Genomic DNA, 22,647 nt, shown 5'->3' on the forward strand with positions numbered 1-22,647 from the left:
TGTTTATAAACGTGGAAGAGATGGGTGTGGCTTTCGGGCTTCCATAGCTCCTTTTAGCCATACGAGTCCTCTCCATGCTTGCTTGATTGGCCTTGCTGGCCCACTGAGGCAGTGTTTTTCTTTTATTTACATCAATAAAGCAATTTAGGTTTATTATATTTTAGACTTGGTAGATCTTTTACTACATTTACATAATTTTTCAGATTATTCAGCTGTCAGGTAAGCAAGCAAAATCATTAGAAGCCTATTTGTCATTCACAGTGACTTTTTCCAAACGTTGTGCGCGTAAAATAGCAGGTACTCTCATATATGCTATTTTCAAAACTGCGACTTACATGCGTAAATTAGGGTCCAGGTGTAAGAACGTTTATGCAGATAAGTTGCTATTTTAAAATCGGCCAGATTGATTCACGTACCTCTGCTCACTATCAGGTGTAAGTGATTATAATAAAACATTGTCAAAGTGAAAAACTGCCTGGGTGCCATGGGGGGACTTCATGAGCTGCGGATGGACTGGGCGAACGGGTAGACGAATTGGTAATTCTGGTTACTTCATTGCCGCGTGCACGTTGTAAAGTCCCCTGAGTTATGCATGTAAAAGCCCGACTTACGGGGGAGGGGTGGGGTAGTAAAAGTGCCAAATGAATGCAATTAAAATCTACACACCTATCCTTTTTAAAACTGGAAGTACAAATACGTGGGTATATGAATTGTGCACACTTATTAAGCTAATTTCCAACTTATTTGGCTTAGGCGCCTTCCTTGCTACATGGACAGATTTTAACTTATTCGGATAAGCAACGGCACTTAATCCGGCTATATTCCGATTTATCTGGCTAAGTAGCAGCAGCACACTTTCATAGCCCGATCAGTTTGAAAACTGCTACTTGCCTGTCTACAAAGTGCTTATCGGACTTCTCCGGCTGTGGTGTTGCCACTTAGCTGGATAAATCAGCATTTATCTGAAAAGTCCAAACTCGTGCTGCTCGTGACTTTCGGGCACACATCTACTCGTATTTTATAGCCTGTGTGTGGATCCTTTCCGCACAGATTATAAAGTACTGTAGCGACTTTGCATGTACCCCTATACATGTGTGTGTATACATGCAGGTGTGAGCAGTTCTGAAAGTTTATCCTCGCTGATATTATTTTTAGCCTGTAGGCACTATAGAGTGTTAATTTGTTTTTGGATTTTTTTTTTGTTTGTTTTTTAAAGCTCCTCCAGTTTAGCTACTAACCCTCCACTCCCCGCATCATCATCATCATCACCACCACCACATTCTATCTCCCTTTATCCCTCTCCTCCACCCCCAGGCATCATTACCTTCCCTCTCCCTCCATTCCTCTCCCCCCCCCCCCCCGCCAGGCATCATCTCTTTTCCGTCCCTGCCCCCACTTCCCTGACTGGCATCACCTTCCTTTCCCTTTCTCCCCACACCCCTGAGGCAAATTCTTCCTCAACCCCCATCCTGAATCCTGCAGAAATCTAAGCCGTGCTTATTTGCTGCTGCTCTTTCCTCCTCTGTCCAGCTTCCTTCTGCAGCTTAAAATTGCCCAGCGCCAGCAGGGTCTGGCAAGACTTCGGGGGGCCTGTGCAGTTTCCAGTGCAGGAGAGAGCCAGCAGTGGTGGAAGCGGGAGCAGCAGCAGATAAGCCTGCTCTCTTGACAGCCCACTCCCCACCGCTGGCGTGAGGACATCTTGCAGCCCAGGAGGAAAAGAAAAAATGAAGACTACAGCCGCGGCGGCGGCGGCACACACCTAGTGGGCTGCAGCACAGCGGTGGGGAAACGCTGCTCTAGGATATAGATATTTAGGCCCTTCAGTCTCATCTCATTATTTATCTTGATATACTGCTTGTCAGAAACCACATCCAAGCGGCTTACAATAAAAGCCACATATAACATTAAAACAATGAACAAAATCAACCCAAGATGGTTTTTGATGGATCCGTATAAGTAAGATGGCCTTTGAGGACTGGAATGCCCATCCAGGGGGAAGTGGTGGGGAGACAAAAATGGTAAAGGAAAGAGAGACCAAGGAATACGACCAGAAAAGAAAGCAAAAGTTCAGGAACGGGAAGTTGGATATTTTGAGCACTCTTGGCTAGTGCAGCGCCTCTTGAAATTGATTTTCTCCATCCTCAAGGCACACCTAATCTTAGTCTGGTTTGTTGCCTGTAAAATAATTGACCGAAGCATGCAAACATTCCTGCCTACTCGTTTCCTGCAGTGTTGTGGGAGCTTGTTGAATCCTGCACACAGCTCTGTTTTTGTCTATTACAAGGAGACCCTTCGCTGTATATGGTGCTTTCAGATTTAAAAAAAAAAAAAAGTCAACAGGGGCGATTCAGGGCAGGTTCTAGATGAAGCTTTCTGATTGCTTAATGGCTTATGTTTTAGGAGATGTTGTCAACCAGCATTTGAATGACTATAAAACAAAATCCTTTGCCAACACTGTGACAGTAACAAGCCTTTATTTTTATTATTTTTTTTAATGAGACTAAAGCATTTCGTAAACACTATATGTGGTCTGTTTGGAACGTTCCAAGCCCAACCCTAGAAATGATGAGCCAGATTCATCTTGGTGGTGCCTGTTTTCCAAGCCCGGTGTCTTGCAGACCATGACACTGCTTTGCTTTTACATGGAGCAGAAACAAAGATATTATGTACGCTGCATTTGAAAAACAAAACGAGGTTTCTGAAGAATGAGCATTTAGCTCAGCAGACCATAGGAAACTGGTTCTGCACATGTGGCCCTTTCATGTGCATGCAGTAATTTTACTATACATTTAAAAGAAGTAGATTCTGGAGATTCAGAGCCTTCCTCCTTGGTTACTTATTTAGAAGAATGCCTTACTAAGTGAGGTCAGAATGTTTCATGCTTAAAGGAAATCCTTCTCCAATTGCTTTATACTGTAGTATTTATTGGTTTGCTTAGACAATTGTTTTGCACTGTTAAAATCTTACAGTGGACTAATGAAATAGCCCTAGATAATACATTGAAAAGACGCTTTCACTCATTGTGAAAAAACATCGCCTGAACCTTGTTTATGCTGTAGGATACCTCAGGGAATGTTTGATGTAAACCGCTGCATTTCATGAGTTGAGAGAGGACCACACGGAAGTCCCAAGCCACTGGAGGTTTATTGACTGGAGGTTTGGAATGTCAATCCTTTCATGAATTTTGATACCAGTGGGTAGAGAGAGAGAGATTGGAGCCCCTTCCACCTGCTGGTGATATGCCGCAATAGCATGGAGATGAAATTTGACTGAAGAGATGCTAAGTCCTGACGATGAGAGGCAGAACTGATAATGAAGTAAGTCCCTTGGGCCACAGGAGAAGGGATCCAGCTGGATTGAGAACTCCTTCCAATAGGTTGAAGGATTCCAGACTGAAATCAGAACATTCTCCATGTCCTTCAGAAAGCATAAGATGACTGCTACATGTTCAACATCCACGCCATTAGGCCCAGCAATGGCGAGTTTGAATAGAGCCTGGTGTCCTCCTGAGTGATGAGTATTCGAGATTTTCCCAGCTGAACCAGAGACTGAATTGACAGACGGACAAGATATGGATACCACACTTGCTGTCCTCAGTCTGGTGCTATGAGGATTATTCTCATTTTGTCCTTTAGGAACTTGTAGATAGTCCGGGAGATTTGAGGAGTCGGGTACTTATAAAGTAGACCATTGCTCCAGTTTAGCAGAAAAGTATTGGGAGCTGATCTGTAGTTACTCGGATATATGGAGCAGAACTTTTCAAACTTCCTGTTGACTTCTGAGCTGAACAGCTCAATCACTGGCTTTCCCCTGTGACCGAACAAGTCATCTCTACTTCTTGATTCAAGGACCATTCGTGCAGTTTCATCACTATGTTAAGGCAGCCTGCCAATGTGTTCAGGATTCCCTTTAGGTCACCTGGAGATTGGCATTTTGATATCCTTCCCATAAACAGATTCAGATGGCCTCCTGGCAGAGAGCATAAGGACCTGTACCTACATATTTGTTTATAAAGAACATGATCACTTGGTTGTCCATCTGTATAAATATTCTCTTTCCCAACAGGAGGTGAGAGCATAGCAAATGGCTTACAGCTCCAAGTGGTTGATTGCAGATAACTTCCCACTGGGGGACCACAAAATTTGGCAAGGTATTTTATCCAGCAGCATAAAGAAAGTAGGTGAAAACTCAGGATTTTAAAAAATGTTTTGTGTAGCATCCCAAATGGCCAGTTCTCGGGTTCGTTGCTACTAACAGCTCACAAGCTTCACCAGAGCCCAGATTCAGTTTGTCATTACAGCCCAGATTTTCCTGGAAGGCCCTCAAGCTGCCTCCAGGAAGGTCACTATTTATTTATTTCAACATATTTGTATACTGCTTGCTCCGGGGAGATCCTCCTTATGAACCATTTGAGTTGGTGAACTAGAAGTTTCCCACCTGGAAAGTGTTTCTCGTGGCTTTGCTTTGATACAAAGAGTAAATGAACTATAAGCTGTATTTTCATATTCACCATACCTTCAGTTTTTCATAATAGGGTGGGGTTCTACAAACGCACCTCAAGTTCCTTCCAAAAGTGGTATCTGCGTTCCACTTTAATCAAGCTATTGTGCTACCTACATAGTTTCCAAGACCACTTGCGTAGATAGGAGAATGGGCTCTTCGCTTCTTGGACCGTAAGAGAGCCCTGCCGTATTACCTAAAGAAAACTCAGCCTCACTGTGACGCCCCTTAACTGTTTGTGTCCTTCAATCCAAAGAGACTGGGAAGAGCAATGACCAAACAAATTCTAATTGGCTAGTGGATTGTATAGCACAGCATTTCCCGATCTTCTGTATGTCAGGCACTGGCTCGCTAACTTCCTTAAATTATGTGGACCAGTTGCAGTGCTGATGAAGGAGGCAGGGCACTACGATTTATCCCCCGGAAAATTACAGTGGGAGAAGAGGCTATTCTCCCTCCCTCCCTCCCTCTCCCATCCAGTCTTTGTTCTCATGGGTCGGTCCTGCAGCTGGGCTGTCATTTTTAAGAGTGTAACAAGCCAGGTTAAGAAAGCTGCTTGCTAAAAAAAAAAAAAAAAAAAAAAAAAGAAAATAGTTGTATTAATAATAATAATAATAATAATAAAAGCCTTCTTGCTGTTTGTCCCCCACTCTGGATTAAGCTTGGAAAAGAAGAAAATACCCTGCATCTTCCTCCCAGCCGGCCACTAGTTGATCACTGAAAAAAAAAAATTCCCCACTGCTTTCTCTGTCCCATCCAGTCAGCCATCAGTTGGTCATTAAACTATGATAAAATCATCCCTCGCTCTCCCCTCCCCTTTCCAGCTAGTACCACTACTACAGTTAATACCCCCACCCTGTGGGTTTTCTTTTTTCTATTTGGGGCTGATCCCGAGACCCAGCCTCTGGGAGAGGAGCCAGTGCAGCTGAATGTTAATGAGCTGGCATGAGACTGAGTCAGTACGGTCTCTGCTCTTAGGCCTTTCCCCTTTCTGGCTTCTTTGTGGGAAGCAGGGCCTGGGAGCAGAGTAGACCCTGGCAGTCTTATGCCGGCTCATTAACAGTCAGCCGAAACTCAAGACTGGCCTCAGCTGGAAAAGAGAAGGTCTTCCGGGCAAGGGTTCAATGTTAGGAAAAAGTCTCTGCTGGCTGTGGTGCATGTTGTGCTTCCTTCTCATCCTCCTGCAGTCTCTGTCGCTTCACAGACCGGCAGAAATGCTGCCAAGGACCAGTGCCAGTCCGTGGAGCAGGGGTTGAGAAACACTGGCATAGTGCACTGTTAAGTGCTGGCTGGCTTACAGATTACTCTGTCAAGGCTTATCAAGTGAGAGTCATGGCGACTTCAGTAGCTCATCTCAGAGCCATAAGAACATAAGTCATGCATACTGGGTCAGACCAAGGGTCCATCAAGCCCAGCATCCTGTGTCCAAGAGTGGCCAATCCAAGTCACAAGTAACTGGCAAGTACCCAAACATTAGGTAAATCACAAGCTACTATTGCTTATTAATTACCATAACAGTAGTTTATGGCTTTTTCCTCTAGGATTTTACCCAAACCTTTTTTTAAACCCAGTTACCCTAACTGCTGTAATCACATCCTCTGGCAATGAATTCCAGAGCTTAACTGTGCGCTGAATGAAAAAGAATTTTCTTTGATTTGTTTTAAATGAGCTACTTGCTAACTTCATGGACTGCCCCCTATTCCTTCTATTATCTGAGAGAGTAAATAATCAATTTACATTAACTTGTTCAAGTCCTTTCATGATTTTGTAGACTTCTATCATATCCCCCCTCAGTTGTCTCTTCTCCAAGCTGAACAGCCCTAACATCTTTAGCCTTTCCTCATAGGGCAGCCGTTCCATGCCCCTTATTTTAGTCGCCCTTCTCTGCACTTTCTCCAGTGCAGCTATATCCTTTTTGAGATGTGGTGACCAGAACTGCACATGGTATTCAAGGTGTGGTCTCACCATGGGAGCGATTCAGAGGCATTATTACATCCTCTGTTTTATTTTCCATTCCTTTCCTAATAATTCCTAACATTCTGTTTGCTTTTTTGACTGCTGCAGCACACTGAGCTGACAATTTCAATGTATTATCCACTATGATGCCTAGATCTCTTTCCTGGGTGGTAACTCCTAAGATAGAACCTAACATTGTGTAACTACAGCATGGATTATTTTTCCCTACATGCATCACCTTGCACTTGTCCACATTAAATTTCATCTGTCATTTGGAAGCCCAATCTTCCAGTCTTGCAAGGTCCTCCTGCAATTCATCACAGTCCGCCTGAGGTTTAACCACTCTGCATAATTTTGTGTCATTCACACATTTGATCACCTCACTCATCGTACCCCTTTCCAGATCATTTATAAATATATTAAAAAGCATCGGTCCAAATCCAGAGCTACTTCTATTGAAGATATTTGCAAAGCTATCTGGTCGTCTGTCCACACCTTCATGTCTCACTACTCGCTGGGCAATATGTCCCGAGGAGATAGAACTGCTTGTCCAATATTACCACACACCCTGTTCACCTAATAGTCTACTCTCTACTTGGTGGGGCCAGGCTGTCTTTTAAAAAATTGCTTTGCACTATAACCCTCAGCTTGGAACTCCCTACAGGCTAATTCATGCTTATTTGTCGACAGAGAAAGCAAGTTTGCTGTAATTAGGGTTTTCTGTAGACAGCAGGATGAATTAGCCATACATAGTAACCGCCCACCCTCTGAAGAGTCAGCTAACTACCTTGCTATAGCTTAAGCTCTGGAAGAGACTGAGGGGTGCACAAGTCAGCGGGTCTGCACGGGATATCCTGTGCATGCACAGTACAGTATTTACTGAGCTCTGAGAGCTGGGTCCCTGTTGGGTCTGTTTGACATCACCGACAGTTACATTTGATTCATCCTCCTGTCTATGGAGAATCCTGTTTACAGGTAAGCAAACTTGCTTGCTTTGTTATGCAATCATTTTCCGTGCAGGAATGGTGGAAGGTCAGTTTTATCTTCACATTTTATATAACAATCAAAAACATGTTATGCCTATTATCAAGAGCTTCTGAATATAACAACTAGACCTTGGTCACCAGTTGCAACCAAAAAAAATCCCAATTTAATTGTGCAAAAGATATTCAAGGGTTTTTTTTTTTTTGTTATCATTAAACCCTTTCTCCCATGCTCCAGCCCTGCCCAGCCTGCTGTTACTGTGATTAGTCCTTAGCCAAGGGCCATAGGAAGGGGCTCCCCCTGGAGGCCTAGCACATATACGCCAGAACTGAATTTTTGGGGGGCCCAAGGTTAACATGGATGGGTAGTAGGCATACAGGTCTGAACCCTACTAGTTGTACTCTTAACGATAATTAAATAATGCTTTAAAACGCACCCTACAATGGATTTCTAAACAGTCTTCAGTAGCTGTCATGCATCATAAGTGACATTTTAAAATATTTTAATTCTGTTATTTCAAGCGCTTAACATTAAAAATGCCTTATTATTCTGGATTAAATTTGTTACATTTATTGCAGTTTATAAATACACAATATCATGTAAAAAGTAAACAAAGAACATTTAACAGAAACACATCCAATCATGTCATAAAACAAAGTATTCTTTTATGAATCCTCATTGCAAAAATGCAGATATCATAACTGTATAATAAAACAGCAATAATCATGATACTTATAAGAACTTAAGTTTTGCAATGGGTGTAGAACAGAACTAGGACATGCAAAAAATGTATATTCAAATTCTGGTATCTTCTCAGTGACAGTAAAGCAAACTCCTTCCACTGCCAAACACTTTGAAGTAAGACAAACCCCTACAAAATATGACACCTTGACATACCATGCCACAACAGTAATAATTCTCAGGAGTCAAACAGCAACAACCTTATCTATGAAAAGTCAGCAAGGCAAACATTACACCAGGCCCTAGAACACTAATACATCACCTACTGGGCAATCAGAACAAGCTGGACTGCTACAAATCCCTACAGAAAAACTACACGTTAGTCAAAATACTGCTCCTCTGTCACACATGCACATCTCGGACATACCTTACCTAATACGGAATAAGGGACTACAAAGTAGAAACGGAAACATGCAGACAAAACTGAAATGGAAAGCCAGAGAACCAGACACTGAACTCTGGAATACTGAAGAAAAAGCAAAATACAAATACGTAAGAAATTCATATTCCCAAAGATGGCATATTCCAATCTCTGAAAGGCAAAATAGTTTTTTAATTTTTTGTTTGATCTTATTTTTCTAATCATTTGGTCCCAGTCTTTTTTCCCCTTGTATTTTGTTTCTTACTCCTTTTTCATTGGCTCTTTTATTCTTTTTATTTTCTCTCTTCTTTCTTTCTCCTTCATACACACACAGGCTGTCTCTTACATGCACTCTCACACACAAGCTTTCTCTCACACAGGATCCCATTCTTGCATGCTCTCTCTCACATACACACATGCTCCTACTCTCATATGCTTTCTCTCACATGCTCCCATTCCTACAAACAGACCCACATAAGGTCTCACTCTCTTACATGCTATCTCACATGCAGGCTCCCATTCCCCCCACAGCCAAACATAGGCTCTTGCTTTTACATGCTCTCTCACACATGCAGGCTCCCACTTCCATATATTCGTGCACACAAGGCTCTCACATGCAGGCTGCCACTCTTTTGCACACACAAGCTCTCACTCTCACATGCTGACTCTCACACGCAGGTTTACAATTCTCCTTCCCAACAGACACACACAGGCTCTCACTTTTTATATACTCTCTCACACACAGCTTCATAATCCCACACAAACACACAAGCCCTCACATCCACATGCATGCTCTCTCTCACACTCACACACACACCAACCAGGTAGGCTGCTATTCACATCCCCCCACCAGCAGGTGCCAGTTTTCACACACTCACCCGGGCAGGCTTCCATTCGCACCCTCACACCCAGGCAGGCTTCCATTTGCACGCAGACGCACACACAAACACAAAACAAGGGCAGTTTCCTTGTTGGAAGCAGAAGGGAGAGCCTGTTCTGCTTCTGCACCTCGTGTGCTTGCCCCACAATATTCAAAACTCGCAGGGCTATCACTTTCTCTATGCTGATCTTGTAATGCACAAGATCAGCATAGAGCATCTACTACCCGCACGTATTTTGAATGCCACAGAGCCATCACACTTGGAGTGGGAGAACAGGCTCCTTTTTGGTGAAGTTATTTTTTTTCTGCCACTGCTGGTGGGATGGGGGTCCACTAGCAGCCTCCTGGGCCTTTTCTCAGCCGCCTTTAGGATGACTGGCAGCCTTCCAGGCCACCTCATCTTCTCAGCTACCAATGGGATGGGATCCATTGGTGGCCTCCTGGGCCTCTTCATCTACTTTCACCACTCCCCTGGTTGTGCACTCCAGGTGTATCAACGCCCTGTGACAGGGCTTCTCTTCTTGGGCCACCGGGCTGATTGAGTGGGTCTGAACACAGCCACGTCTGTGCTATAGGTACCCCCTGGGTCTAGCCATTAGGTACTGTTGTTTTGTGATGGCTGAATTTTCCCTCAGGGGCTTGTAAGCACTGGTAACATAGTATCCCAGCCTCTGGCTGGCCTGAGGAGGAAAAGTTAGGTTTAGTAATCAAAATGTAGGTCTCCCATATTATAGTGCTCAGCAGTGGCCCTGAGCCATCAGACCAGCCTGTATATCTCATTCCTAAGGCAAAACTAGTATTTTGGAATTATTTGATCTCTTCTGTTTCTAAAGATATGTAAAAGTTATTGAGGGGGGGGGGGGGTGCTTGAGAATCTTTGTTAGACATCTAATAGGAAATAAAAAAATAAAGTCCCAATTAGGTTTTAAAAGGGGAGCTTCAAAAAACTGTGTTTCTAATTCAGGAGTGTCTTATATAATCTTATGTTATGTTTTTGTTTAACTCTTTGATGTAAACTGGTTTTATGTTTTTATGATTGTTATTTTGTAAGCCAGTTAATTTTAGATAAGTGGTATATACATATTTTAAATAAAATAATTAAAGTTATCAAAGATAATTTGAATTTTTAAATTATCTGTCAAAAAGTCTTACCAAACCCCCCCCCCCCCCCCCAGATATTAGAAAAATGATTTGTTGGAATGTACAGAAACAACAAATCACAATACAGTATAGGTGGAAATGTCAAATCACCAAAATCATAAGCATCAAAAAAATGGTTTGGCAGTAATTCACAGTCCACAACACTTATAAGCTGTTCAAAATTACACTTTTAACAACTTCATGAAAGTCTCATTCCAAAGCAAACAACTGATCTTTCACGGTCGTCGTCCCCGACACGGACCATGTTTCGTAAACTGCGTCAGGACGGGCCAAATCTGAAAGTAAGGAAATGCTAATTAATATGGGCCAACAGTAGTGAGAAGAACTATGAAATGCTTAAAACAGTTGTACATAGTAAATAGAGAGTCCTCTCCTCAGTAGACCGTAGTACATCGCCTTTTGGATTAAATTCTGAATTAGATTGGTCGGTTTTCTTTTGAAACTGCCTGCAGTGTTTTATGCTCCCTCTGTATTCCCCTTCCCTGTTTACTCTGGGTTTCCGCTGATGTCACCAGGACATGTGATTTTTTTTGTTTTGGCATGCTTTTTTGTAAACTATTACTTAACTTTCGTCTGCTGGTCGCCTCGTTCTGAAGCTATTCTTGTAAGCTACGTACTAATGTCGATTGAGGTGAGGGCTCTTTAATTTACTATGGACAACTGTTTTAAGCATTTTATAATTATTGTCGCCAGTGTTGGTCCATGTTAATTACCATTTCCTGACTTGCAGGCTTGGTCCCGCCTCACGCAGACTACGAAGCACGGTCCATGTTTGGGGGGGGGGGGGCGCTGTGAAATCAGTTGTTTGCGTTGGAAAGAGACTTTCGTGAAGTTATTTAAAAGTTGTAATTTCAAACAGCTTATAACTGTTGCGGACTGTGAATTACTGCCAAACCATTTTGTTGACGCTTATAGACAGAAACAAAACGGGAAAACCCTACTGGTACTGAGTCGGTATAACACAGTATTTAAACATCGCTCAGCAGCACACCAGCCATGGCAGCCCCCTTACACCAGAAGCTGCCCACCTGCAGCTTAATGCTTGTGAAGTTAACCACCTTTTTTTTTTGTTTTGTTTTTCCAGACCAACATAGGCCTAGATTAATCTAAAAAAGGGGACCACATCTAAAGAAAGGGACCACATTACACCTACACTTATCGAACTTCATTGGCTCCCAATACCATCACGAATACTTTACAAAGCTCTCTCTCCCTCATCCATAAAAGTCTGACAAATGCAAACCTCAACTGGATCAACCCCCCTCTCCTCCCACTAGACCTACCCGCCCTGCCCTCCAAGGAACCCTCCCGTACACCATCAATCAAATCAATCAAACTCTCCTCTACTATGAGCAGATCATTTTCCCTTGCCGGCCCTACCCTATGGAATTCCCTACCCCCTGAACTACGCACTGAGACCTCTATGCCTATATTAAAAAAAAAACTAAAAACATGGTTGTTCCGTCAAGCCTACCACCTTTCGCCTCCCTCCCCACGAAAAATACTTAACAGGCAACCCAGTAGTTGACCTGTTATGCATCTGACTCTCCCCCCCTCAACTGAACTCCTTCCACCCGAAACCCTTTCTACCCCCTTTCTTTCACTAAGATTGCCTTAAGAACGCTGTCTTTTATTAACCCATTTCTCTTTGTATCTTGTACTATAGTTGCTGTATACACTGTTGCTCTTCAGCATTATATATAGTTTTTGTTACTGTAGCTCCCTAAGATATCCATATATAGTCCCGGTTCCTAACACATTTATATCACTCATATTTATTTTGTTACTTGTCTTTCGACTGTTCTTTGTAAGGGCCATGCCCAAAAGTTATTAGTTGTATGTAAACCGATACGATGTGCAAACGGCTATCGGTATAGAAGAGACTCTAAATAAATAAATAAAATAAATTAATCATTCCGCTATCAATATAGCAGAATGATGAGCCGCGAAGAAAAAAGGGGCCAAGGGGGGGGGGGGGGCGATAGTGTGCACCCGGCCACGATCTTTGCCCACCGTAGTTGAGGCGCGGTGCCCGCCATTGCCCTCCTAGCGCCACCGTAAAAGGTGGTGTACTTTCTGCTGCCTCTGCCGGTGAAAATGCCTAAAACATCGCCTGCAGCAGTACCGGAAAAAGATTTTTTTTTCCTAACCCCTCCCCTTTCCCTCATTTAAATGTTAACGCCGTGATGCGGTCGCTGTTGCGTGCGTTAGGGCCTTATCGCACGCAATAGGTCCCTAACGCACGTGATAAGGCCGCATCGCGTTTTAAAGAATGACCCCCCCCCCCCCAAAGTTAGTTACAAAACATTTTATTTCTCAGCTGCTGCGTGAATTGAAATTTCCACAGCAGAGAAACCCATTTTAAAACTCTGGCTGAAAGGCTAAGTATAAATCTAAATTAAAAAAATTATATATTTATTAGAGAAAAAGAGGGGTTCTGTGAGTCAAATATGGGAATGGAAATGCTGTTACATGCTCAGGTAATACTCACTGTGATCATTATTATTATGTATTTTTCACCATTTGATGAGTACATGTTAAATTGTCTTTGCGATGTGATATTGATTGTTAATTGTGGGTGTTAATATACTGTGCATTTTTATTGGATGAGTGGTGTGATTGTGAGTGTGTGGATGAGGTAGATAGTATTTATTGTCTAGATAGGTATTTTAATGTTTTTGGTCTCACTAAAAATGTTTGCACAATTTATTGTTTGATGTACTGTAATATATGTTCTCTAATGTGGTTGTCATGTTACATGCTCAGGGGCATCCAGCGCAGCACACATTAACTTAATACAAAGGACAATTTCACAGTCCTGGGTGCAGATTTTGCAAGCTGTTGTGTTTGCTGCAGGCCACGTTGCAACGGCCCAGATCCCATCCCACAGCATCCGACTGCAGACTGAGCAGCTCCATCAGTTCAGCAGGTTCCCTGTCAAAGGGAATCTGAAGGCATTAGTTTATCACTTGAAGTAATTAAGATGTTCATTTTTTTTTCCCCTTTGATTCATTAGTAACAATGGAGGAGTCCTGCTCTGGACTCCTCCATTGTTACTAATGGGATTCAAAAAAGTGCAAAATCCAGAAGTGTAGAATGCGGATCTGTGTCAATAATTTGATCTAAAAATATTATCTTGAGCATTTAAGGATTTGAGTAGGGGGCAGACGTACCAGGTCTTTACTGAAAGAGTGAGGCATTCCCGCTCTCCACACATCTTAGGGGGGGTCACACAAGGGGGTAAGTGTGTGCAGTCAGTAAATCTCTGTGCTTAGAATTATGGCAAAGTCTTCATATTACATTGGCTTCTGATTCATTTATTATAATTTTATTACTTCTGTTTCATTTTCTATTGATTTGTGTATTGTTTCCATTATGTTCTATAATTGTAAGGTGCCTCAGTCAGCTAGGGCGTCATATAAAAACTGAAATTATCATTCCTGTTCTTACTGTTTGTGATTTTCTTCCCTGGCTGAGCAGCAGCAAGGAGATCTTTTTTGGGGGCTAGATCAGCCTTCCCAACTAACTTAGGGCTAGATTTATCAAAATGTTATAAATTTCGCACGGACAATGTCCGCAATAAGGAAAAGGGGCATGGCCAGGGTTCTTATTTTGGGCTGCTGAGAGAGACTCTCATAGTAGTCAACTATGTCTACCACTCTAGGAGGGTCATCTAGTAACTTGAGATGAGGTTTTGGTGGGATGGTGGGGCCAGTTGGACATGCACAGTCAGACGTACGACCAGCACAGTACACATCAGCGAAGATTGGACGGGATGTGGAACGAGGGAAGATATGGCCTCAAAACCCTAGTCCACAACCGAAACCTCACCTCTAGTTACTAGATGACCCTCCTATAGTGGTATAAGTAGATGACAGTTATGCGTGCCACCCCAGAGGCGCTCTGTCTGTCTGTCACTCTCTCCTCCATTGCACCTGCCTGAAATTTGCAATCTTTATCGCGAATTCCGTTTTGGGCATAACGCACAGCTTAATGCCAGGAAAAAAGGTGTAGTTATTTCTGGTGTTAAAACCATGCGTTACGCTATCACACGCTGCATTAATGCCCCTCATTTTCATACACCCCACCCAAACTCCTCCCCTTTTGAAAATACATTTTGAAAATTTGCATTCGCATCTCGCGATGCGATCAATAACGCATGCATTATGACGTTATTGCTGGCATTAGGGCTCTAACGCCCATGATAACGCACTTTGATGAATGACCCTGTTTAATTTCTGAGGTTGAGTAGTTTCACCTAGTATTTATGTTTCTGGAAATGTAAAACAAGAAAAGTAAGGCAACCCTCAGGACTGGATTTAGACATAGACAACATAGCATGTGCCTAGAGTAGAGGTGGGCAAAGTTGCTTAAAGGAGTAAGCTCACATATACCGATGGGCACAAAAAGGCAGATACCCCATACCCAGCCCGACAGAGCAAAACAGACACCAGGACAAACACAGACAGTTACCCCATACCCAGACAGACACAGAGAGATAGAAAGGCAACAGCCAGATAGGCAGAGGCATATATACCACACCTAGTGCCTGATTCGCTAAGGGTTTTTTCCATAGACACAACATGGGAGAAAAGCCTTAATGGATCTGGCCCTTAGACAGAAAAAGAAAGTAGCACAGACACACCACTGACAGACATTCATCCCACACAGAGACCTAGACCGCACATGTTCTGCACCAAACCCAGACATTTTTCTTTGCTTTTTAACTGTTTCCACTAGTTTTTTCAATGTGTTTTTCTCTTTTTTTTTTTTGTATTTGTTTGCTCTTCTTTTTTTCTCCTGTTTTGATTTACTTGTTTTTTTTATTTTTTTTTTTACACTTTTTGCCTTTATTCTTCCTTCCCTCACCTCCTTCCTCTAACCCCCTCCCCATCCATTTCCTCAGTATCTCTAGCCCTTTTTGTCCATTCCCCACTTCCTTTTTCCTGATGGGCAACAGTTGTGATCTCTCTCTCTCTCTCCCTGGGTAGGGGCTCAGCGGCAGCAGCAGGAACTCCCCCCCCCCCCCCCCCCCCCGGGACGGTAGCCCATCCTGGTCTGGTGGAACACACAGTGGCTGCTCCCGGGTGTAGTTCTGCCACAGCAGAGTCACCAAAAAAAGGACATGTCTAAGCTGTGGCATGCTTATATTGTCACCAAGTTCTGGCAGCTTCCTCCATCCTGAGCTTGCTGTGCCTTCACAGTGTAGCCATTATTTTTCTTCCTTGATTGGGCAGCCAGTGGGCCCCTCCTCAGGATTGTTCAAGCATGCTCCCCCCCCTCCCCCCACCAGGGAAGCCTGACCCCCAGTTTGGTCACCCCTGGCCTAGAGCACCAAATGCTGAAGGTACTCAAAAATTGGGACTCCCCTTGCTGCTCTCAGAATTCCAGGGATGAACCCTCCCCTCCCCTCCCCCTCCCCCCCCCCCCTCCAGTCCTTTGCCTGTGGGTGCCATAATCTTAAGTCTGGGCCATGGAAGCCCATATCTCTCTACAGCGCTGAAATTTGCAATAAGCAGGAGAGCAATTGGCAGAAGGACCAAATGGCCCATCCAGTCTGCCCAGCAAGCTGAACGTGATGGCAACTGCCGCTCCGTGCAGATCATCCCCAAGCAAGCCCTCTGTCAAGGGTAGCAGCTGCCGCTCTGTGCAGGTTTCCCCAAGCCTTATGTTAAAGGTAGCAATGTGTACACTCAAAACCAAGCAATTGTTAAACCCATAACATAATTACTGCTAGCAACATTTTTACGGGGTGAGCAGCCTTCCTGATAATTCAGGCAATGCTGCTTGCATGTGCTTTGCTTTTGTCTTGGCTGTAGAAGCAGTCCTATGCTACATAATGCTTTTTCCAGCAAAAGTGAATAAAAAAAAAAGCTATTTGAAAAGAAATGATCTAGATTAGATAGTTTAGAATACCCTGTTGTGGAAGGGCACGGCATTTCATCTCTTTTCTTCACTTTCTTTGCTTTGGGTTAGGTTATCGATTGAGGGCTTTTGAAGCTGTCATGTGGTTGATGACATGGTCCATGACAAATCAAAGACCAGATGTAAGAAGGTGTGTGAGTTGCAGCGATCTGTTGCTGGGCATATGCTGTGATACTATTTTTTAATATTTTTTTTTTAAAAATAAGAATTTTAGCGTTTCTTGTTTTTTTTTTTTTAACATTTGTTTTCAATACTTGAGCTTCCCCTTATCTGCTGCTTAAGACTTAGCAAGTCAGAATTAAGGACAATTACTATTTTCTGCGTAAATAGTACATGGAAAATAAAGGAATATTGTTAAACACTTCCAGTCTCATGTTTGAAGTGTGAGATGCACACACTCTTAACTTTCACTCCACGCATGTAATAAAAACTTAGGCGCATACACAATGCTGGAGGAGGATTCATAGGAGTGACTGGCAGTGCTCCTTCTAGTATCCACAAAACAGCAAGAGCTTGAGTAACAGCAGGAGATATTTCTTCACAGGAAAGGGTGGTGTATGTAGGGGGACAGCATTTTCCAAGGGAGGCGGTAGAGGCCAGAACTAACATAATTTACCAAAGCCTAGTTACAAAGAAGTGAAGGGAAAGCCAGAGTTTAACAAGGAGGATTATGGGAGTAGCTGATGGGGAAGGCCCATCCTGCTTATTGACCAAATGCATAACCCCAGGGCTCCATTGCGGGTCTGCTGCTGAAGTGCGTTCATCCCCCTCCCTTCATCTTTTGAAAGAGCACAGGTTGCAGGAACACCATGAGAAGGCTTGCAGCTATTGCTCTTATATTCTTTCCTCTTCCATAATTCCGTCTCGGATAACTGCATCCAGTGCTGCCAGCTTCCACTTTCATCTCATTAATGCATGCCTTCATGGAGTCGTAGGTAACGGAAGTGACAATCATATTTCTGTTTAGACCTGAATTCAGCTATGTTCAACATAGCAAAACAAACCTCCGTAAGAGAATGCTGGCCCAAACGTGGTTGCAAAGAGCAGCGTGCAATACGTTGAGTCCAGTTAGTCATCAAATATGATGGAAGGGCCAGGGCTTCACATGAAAAGGAAGCTCTGTTAGAGTGGAGATGACAAAGGGGCACTGCAGTGAAAATATCAAGCAGAAACGGGTCTTTCAACAGTATGCCGGTGACATGGAAAACACAACAGCTTTCAATACCCAGACGCAGCCAACTGTAATGGAGAACTCATCGATAAAAGGCAGTAGACTGTGTGCTAGATGTTGCCTGGCACTTTCTATTCTTGTTTCTGAACAACCTTTGATGGCTTGTGATGAAATACTGCTCTTCAGCCCACAGCTTTAGGCAATCTCATCTCCGTCGGTCATTATTCTTTCCCTTGGGTGGGATCAATTTCTACAGAAAGGCTCAGTTTTTACTCTACATTTTGTGTAGATAATGTATACTCGTGTTTTTCTTTTCTTACTGTTTTTTTCAAGTAGAAGTGGCAGAGATATTGTAGCTTTTAGTAGGCAGCTTTCCAAACGGCATCAAATATCTACAGCATTTTTTTTTTTTTTTGTTGTGCTGCCAAAGTACAAACGTAAAAACCCCTTCATTTATATGTCAGCACAATCAGGAGTACTCTGAGGGAGTTTAAAAGAAGCATTTGTGTTGAGGCCCTTCTGCTGCTGAAAACCTCAAAAGAATTTGGCAGAAATGCCAGTGTAGGAAGATGGAAGATTCTCATGCTTGGATGTTTACTGATTGGGGGATTTTTTTATTTGTGGCAGCTGGCATAGATAGTGTTCAGCAGTTTTTGAAGATTTTACAAGGAATAATTCTTAAGCGGGAGGCGATATGCTCTTCTGATTAGGTCGTTTAAGTCAGGAGAACTCCTGGGATAGAAGGTCAAATCCATCTACTTGACTGTGTGTAACTTTAGGTACATTCTTTCACCTCTCTGTGCCTTGGTTTACCAAACTAAAGTTATGGGCGCATGGATAGTGTGGGTATATGTGTACTGTTTTACAGAAGTAGAGATGAGAACCGTAAGGCCCATCTAGCCTGCCTGCTTTACTTCTGGGTGTGTTCCATAGAAAATACTTGAACTCTGGCTTGCTCTTAATTTTTTCACATCTAGGAATCCTCTGTGGTTATCCCATGTTTTCTTGAATTCTGTTACTATTTTTGCCTCTACTACCTCCCCTGGAAGGCTTTTACAGACGTACAACTCCCTTTCTATAAAGAAATATTTTCTAGTGTTATTCCTGAGTCTACTCTCTTGGAGCTTCTTATCATGGCCTCTTGTTCTAAATCAGGGATAACCAACTCCAGGCCTCTAGGGGTGCGCAAATGGGGGATCAGCCACCCCCAGGGGGGACATGAACAATCTTGAAGGGGGGGCCCACTGGCTGACTGATCAGGGAAGGAAAAAATGGCTGTGCTGTCCAGGCTTGGCGCCGCAGAGGCACTGCAAGTCAGGAGGGAGAAAGTATAGTCTTGTAATTGTAAGAATGGTAAAGCTTAGCTGTGTGGAAGTGATGGGGGTAACTTCAGTGGATACAAGGCCCATGGTGGATGGGGCATGTGATGGCATAGGAGGGTTTGTGCATAGGTGCCCAAGTGTGATGTCATAGGGCTTTTGGTGCTGAACCTGCACAATTTTGTTAGCTCTTTTCTGAACTGCCTGTCCTCTGCTCTTTCAGGGGTAGGGTCTCCAGAACTGAACACAGACTCTAGGTGAGGTCTCGCCAATGACCTGTAGAGTGGCATTATCCTTTCCCTATGCATGCTAGTGTTGCCCAGGTTCTACATTCTGGTCTGTATGCCTCTAATAGCAGTATCTGTTAATACTTTTCAGAAAATTTCTTTCTTAACCTTCTACTATTAGTTTTATTGGAAGGATAGTTGTGCAGAACAGAATGGCACAGTTTGTCTGAGTAAGTATATGGAGATATGACTTCTAAGTAGAGTATGTCTTGTATAGATAGAAGTTTGAGTTTTAAGTCTGTGTGCGATTCCAGGAAGGTGAAGACCAGAGGGATAGGATCCATCTTGGATTCTTGATATATCTATAGAAACCTGCTAGTTATTCCAGCTCAACAGGGCCCTCCTTTACAGTGGATGTTGGTGTGCAAAATGGCAGTTGCCTAATGGTACATGGGAGGAGGCACGGATGCTAACCCTATTTGGGAGATCCTTTATCCTTCTCCGGAATTTTCTTCCTCTGAAGAATGTGGTGTACCAGTGTCAGTACTGATGAGATTAGTCTAAGGAATGGCTAATGCACATGGTTTATTCAGAAAAGAGATACTGATACTAATTCACTGCTAACGGAAAAACAGTGAGGGAGAACGCAGGTTGTTACTGCTGTTATCTCTGCTATGGAATCCTGTGTTTCATCCTTTTTATATATATTTTTTTATTGACTGCTTGAACCCAAAAGAATAAAAGTTCTGATGAGTTTAAACAAAAGGCTATTATGTGAGACTTTGATTACTGAATCCAGGGTTGTGGGTTCGATGATGCTGGTCAGCCAATGAATGGCAAAAGAAGACTTATGAATGGGGCAGTCTGGTTACAGATGGAAGAAGTTGATTTTTAAGTTTCCCTATCCAATAAGATATTTTAATTCCCTTAAACCTCTGAGCCAGGGCAAATCCACCATCATACCTGACCATTGCTTTTTGAACCCACAGAGCTGATGCTAGGACCACAACCCCAGCATCATGACCCTTTTATCATATTTGCCCATGGCAGGGTTTACACTACCATTCTCTGGCTCTGGTTGCTGCCCTGTCAAATTGTTTCACTATCTTGAGGTAGATCCCATTATTTCACCCTCCTTGGATTTGTGCACCTCAAATGCCTTACCCTGCACTTTTCTTGCATTGAAACTTAGCTTTCAAGCATTCCTCAAGTGAAAAAAAAGTGCAAAAAGCAAATAGAATGTTCGGAATGATGATCCAAAAAGAAATGGAGAATAACATGGGAAATATATTTCCTCTGTACTGAGCCATGGTGCAACTGCAGCTTGAGTAATCTTTGCCTTTCTGGTCTCCTCCCATCTCAGAAAAGACATAACAGGACTAGAAAAGGTGCAAAGGAGGGAAATAAAAGGGATGGAATGACTTCCCTATGATGAGAGGCTACACATGTTATGGCTGTTCAGCTTGGAAAAGAAACGACTAGGAAGGGACACAGTAGCAGTTTATGCAATTATGAGTGGGGTGGAACGGGTGAGTAAAGCACGGTTGTTTACCCTTTCAAATAATACTAAAACAAGGGGGCACCATGAATAACCAGGGGCTTTTAAAATACATCCTAGAGAGTATTCTTTCATTCAGCCGGAGGATGTGATCAAGGCGACCAGGGTAGTGGGATTTAAAAGAAGTTTGAACAAATTCCTGGAAGAAAAATCCATAAAGCATTATTAGCCAGACAGACTAAGGAAATCCATTGCTCTCCCTGGGAGTGAGGAAATAGATCTACGATGAGGGATCCTCCAGGGACTTGGAGACAGGATGGTCATTTTTTATGTTCTTCTTATTCTCTCAGGTTTCCAGTCTGTTGCACCTTTATTGAGTAAACCAGCAAGCAGGAAGGTTTCTCCAGGTAAAGGAGAGCAGTGGCAGTAACAGGACGGGTTGGATTAGAGAGCAGAATAGCTTTTCCCTGCTCTGCTTTGCCTCTTCAGGACTCGCCCCTCCACTTCTCTTCTCTGCACCCTGCCTAGGACGAGAGGAAGTGGAGCAGGATGCAGAGGGTTGTTCTGCCCAGCGTAGCCGAGTGGCCCCTCTCTCTCTCTCTCCCAAAACGATTTTTGCCGCCCTAGGCACAGACCTAGTGTGCCTATTGGCAAATCCAGGGCCGAGTGCACTGGTGCATTGCTGAGCATCGCATTCAGAATTTAGAAAGTCAAAAGAGGGAGATTTGGTAACAGTAGGAGGTTGTCTTAATCCCACGAGAATACTTTGGGGGAAGAAACTTTTTAAAGAGGGGGGAAAAAGGAGGAAAAGCAGCAAAATGGCTTTCAAGACCACACATGACTCCGATGACTGCAAGAGCTCTTTCTCAGGCAGGGGAAGTGAACTGCTCTGCAGGTGCTCCACAAGACCATACAGCTCTGCTCAGCAGGACACATGACTCTAGCTATACATATTGATGACTGTCTTGAGTTTACTTGTCTAGGGATCTGCTCAATGAATTTTCTCTCGGGGGGGGGGGGGAAACAAGGTGCTGGCTGATCCTGCAGGAAAATATCTGTGGTTTGATTCACCGCACGTAAAAAAAATTAAAAAAAATAGAAACTGATTATGTTTTTAGGTTTGTTTTCTCTAGAATTCTTGAGCTTCTGAATTAAAATGATTTATTTGCAATATTTCTCTGCTAAAGCGGGTCTGTTGGCATTTTGATAGGAGACAGCAAAGCCCATGAAAAAGTATACATATTTCTAACTTTTCTGCTGTACTAGAAGCTGATTCTAAGTGAGATTTATATTTTGCCTTCTCCCATTTATTTTAGGGCCATTTGCTACTGCCACTTCAAAGAGACCCCACTGTGGCAACTCTGGCCAAACAGCCCTCCCTTGCTTTGCAGTCTCTGATGGTGAAATCCCCGCTGTCCAAGCTCCTGGGGGGGGGGGGTACACTGCCCTTGCCCTATGATGCTGCCCGTGGGCGCCAAAATCTTAAATCCAGCCCTGAGTTTTTTGGTAATATATTCCTAGACTTCACGCAGCAATGCCACCCCTAGCAGGACCAGCTTTAATGCCAGTGGTGCATTGTGTAAACACTACAGCACCCTCCATGACCTTGAGGGGGAAGGATTGTCCTCCAGAGTGCTGTAGTTGGCAGCGTCACTTTAGAATGGCAGCGCACACTGAGTTGTAGTGGCAGTGCCCCTTTAAAGCAGCCGCAGTTCCTCTGAAACAGGTTGCGTGCCCCTAAAATCTGGACTTGAAAGTCAAAAACATAGTAACATGGTAATGACGGAAGAAGAGGACCAAATGGTTCATCCAGGCTGTCCAGCAAGCTTCTTATGGTAGTACTAGCTGCACCAAGTAAGTTACCCCCATGTTTCTCTTAAAAGTAGCAACTGCTGCTCCGTGCAGTTATTCCAAGCTATTTTTA

General features: G+C 43.3%; 1 protein-coding gene across 3 annotated transcripts in view; it reads left to right on the forward strand.

Moving 5' to 3' along the window:
- PTPN14 (protein tyrosine phosphatase non-receptor type 14) overlaps positions 1 to 22,647 on the forward strand; it is a 277,012-nt gene that overhangs the window by 114,185 nt on the left and 140,180 nt on the right. The window contains exon 2 of one of the 3 annotated variants that reach the window (XM_029593209.1): positions 16,560 to 16,638. The exons of the other annotated variants lie outside the window; for them this stretch is intronic. Coding sequence (XP_029449069.1) covers positions 16,589 to 16,638 — 50 coding nt within the window. The 5' untranslated portion in view covers positions 16,560 to 16,588. The remainder of the gene's footprint in view (positions 1 to 16,559; positions 16,639 to 22,647) is intronic. 3 annotated transcript variants of the gene reach the window in all.

This window comes from Rhinatrema bivittatum, chromosome 3 (genome assembly GCF_901001135.1).
Source record: "Rhinatrema bivittatum chromosome 3, aRhiBiv1.1, whole genome shotgun sequence".
Classification (NCBI taxonomy): domain Eukaryota; kingdom Metazoa; phylum Chordata; class Amphibia; order Gymnophiona; family Rhinatrematidae; genus Rhinatrema; species Rhinatrema bivittatum.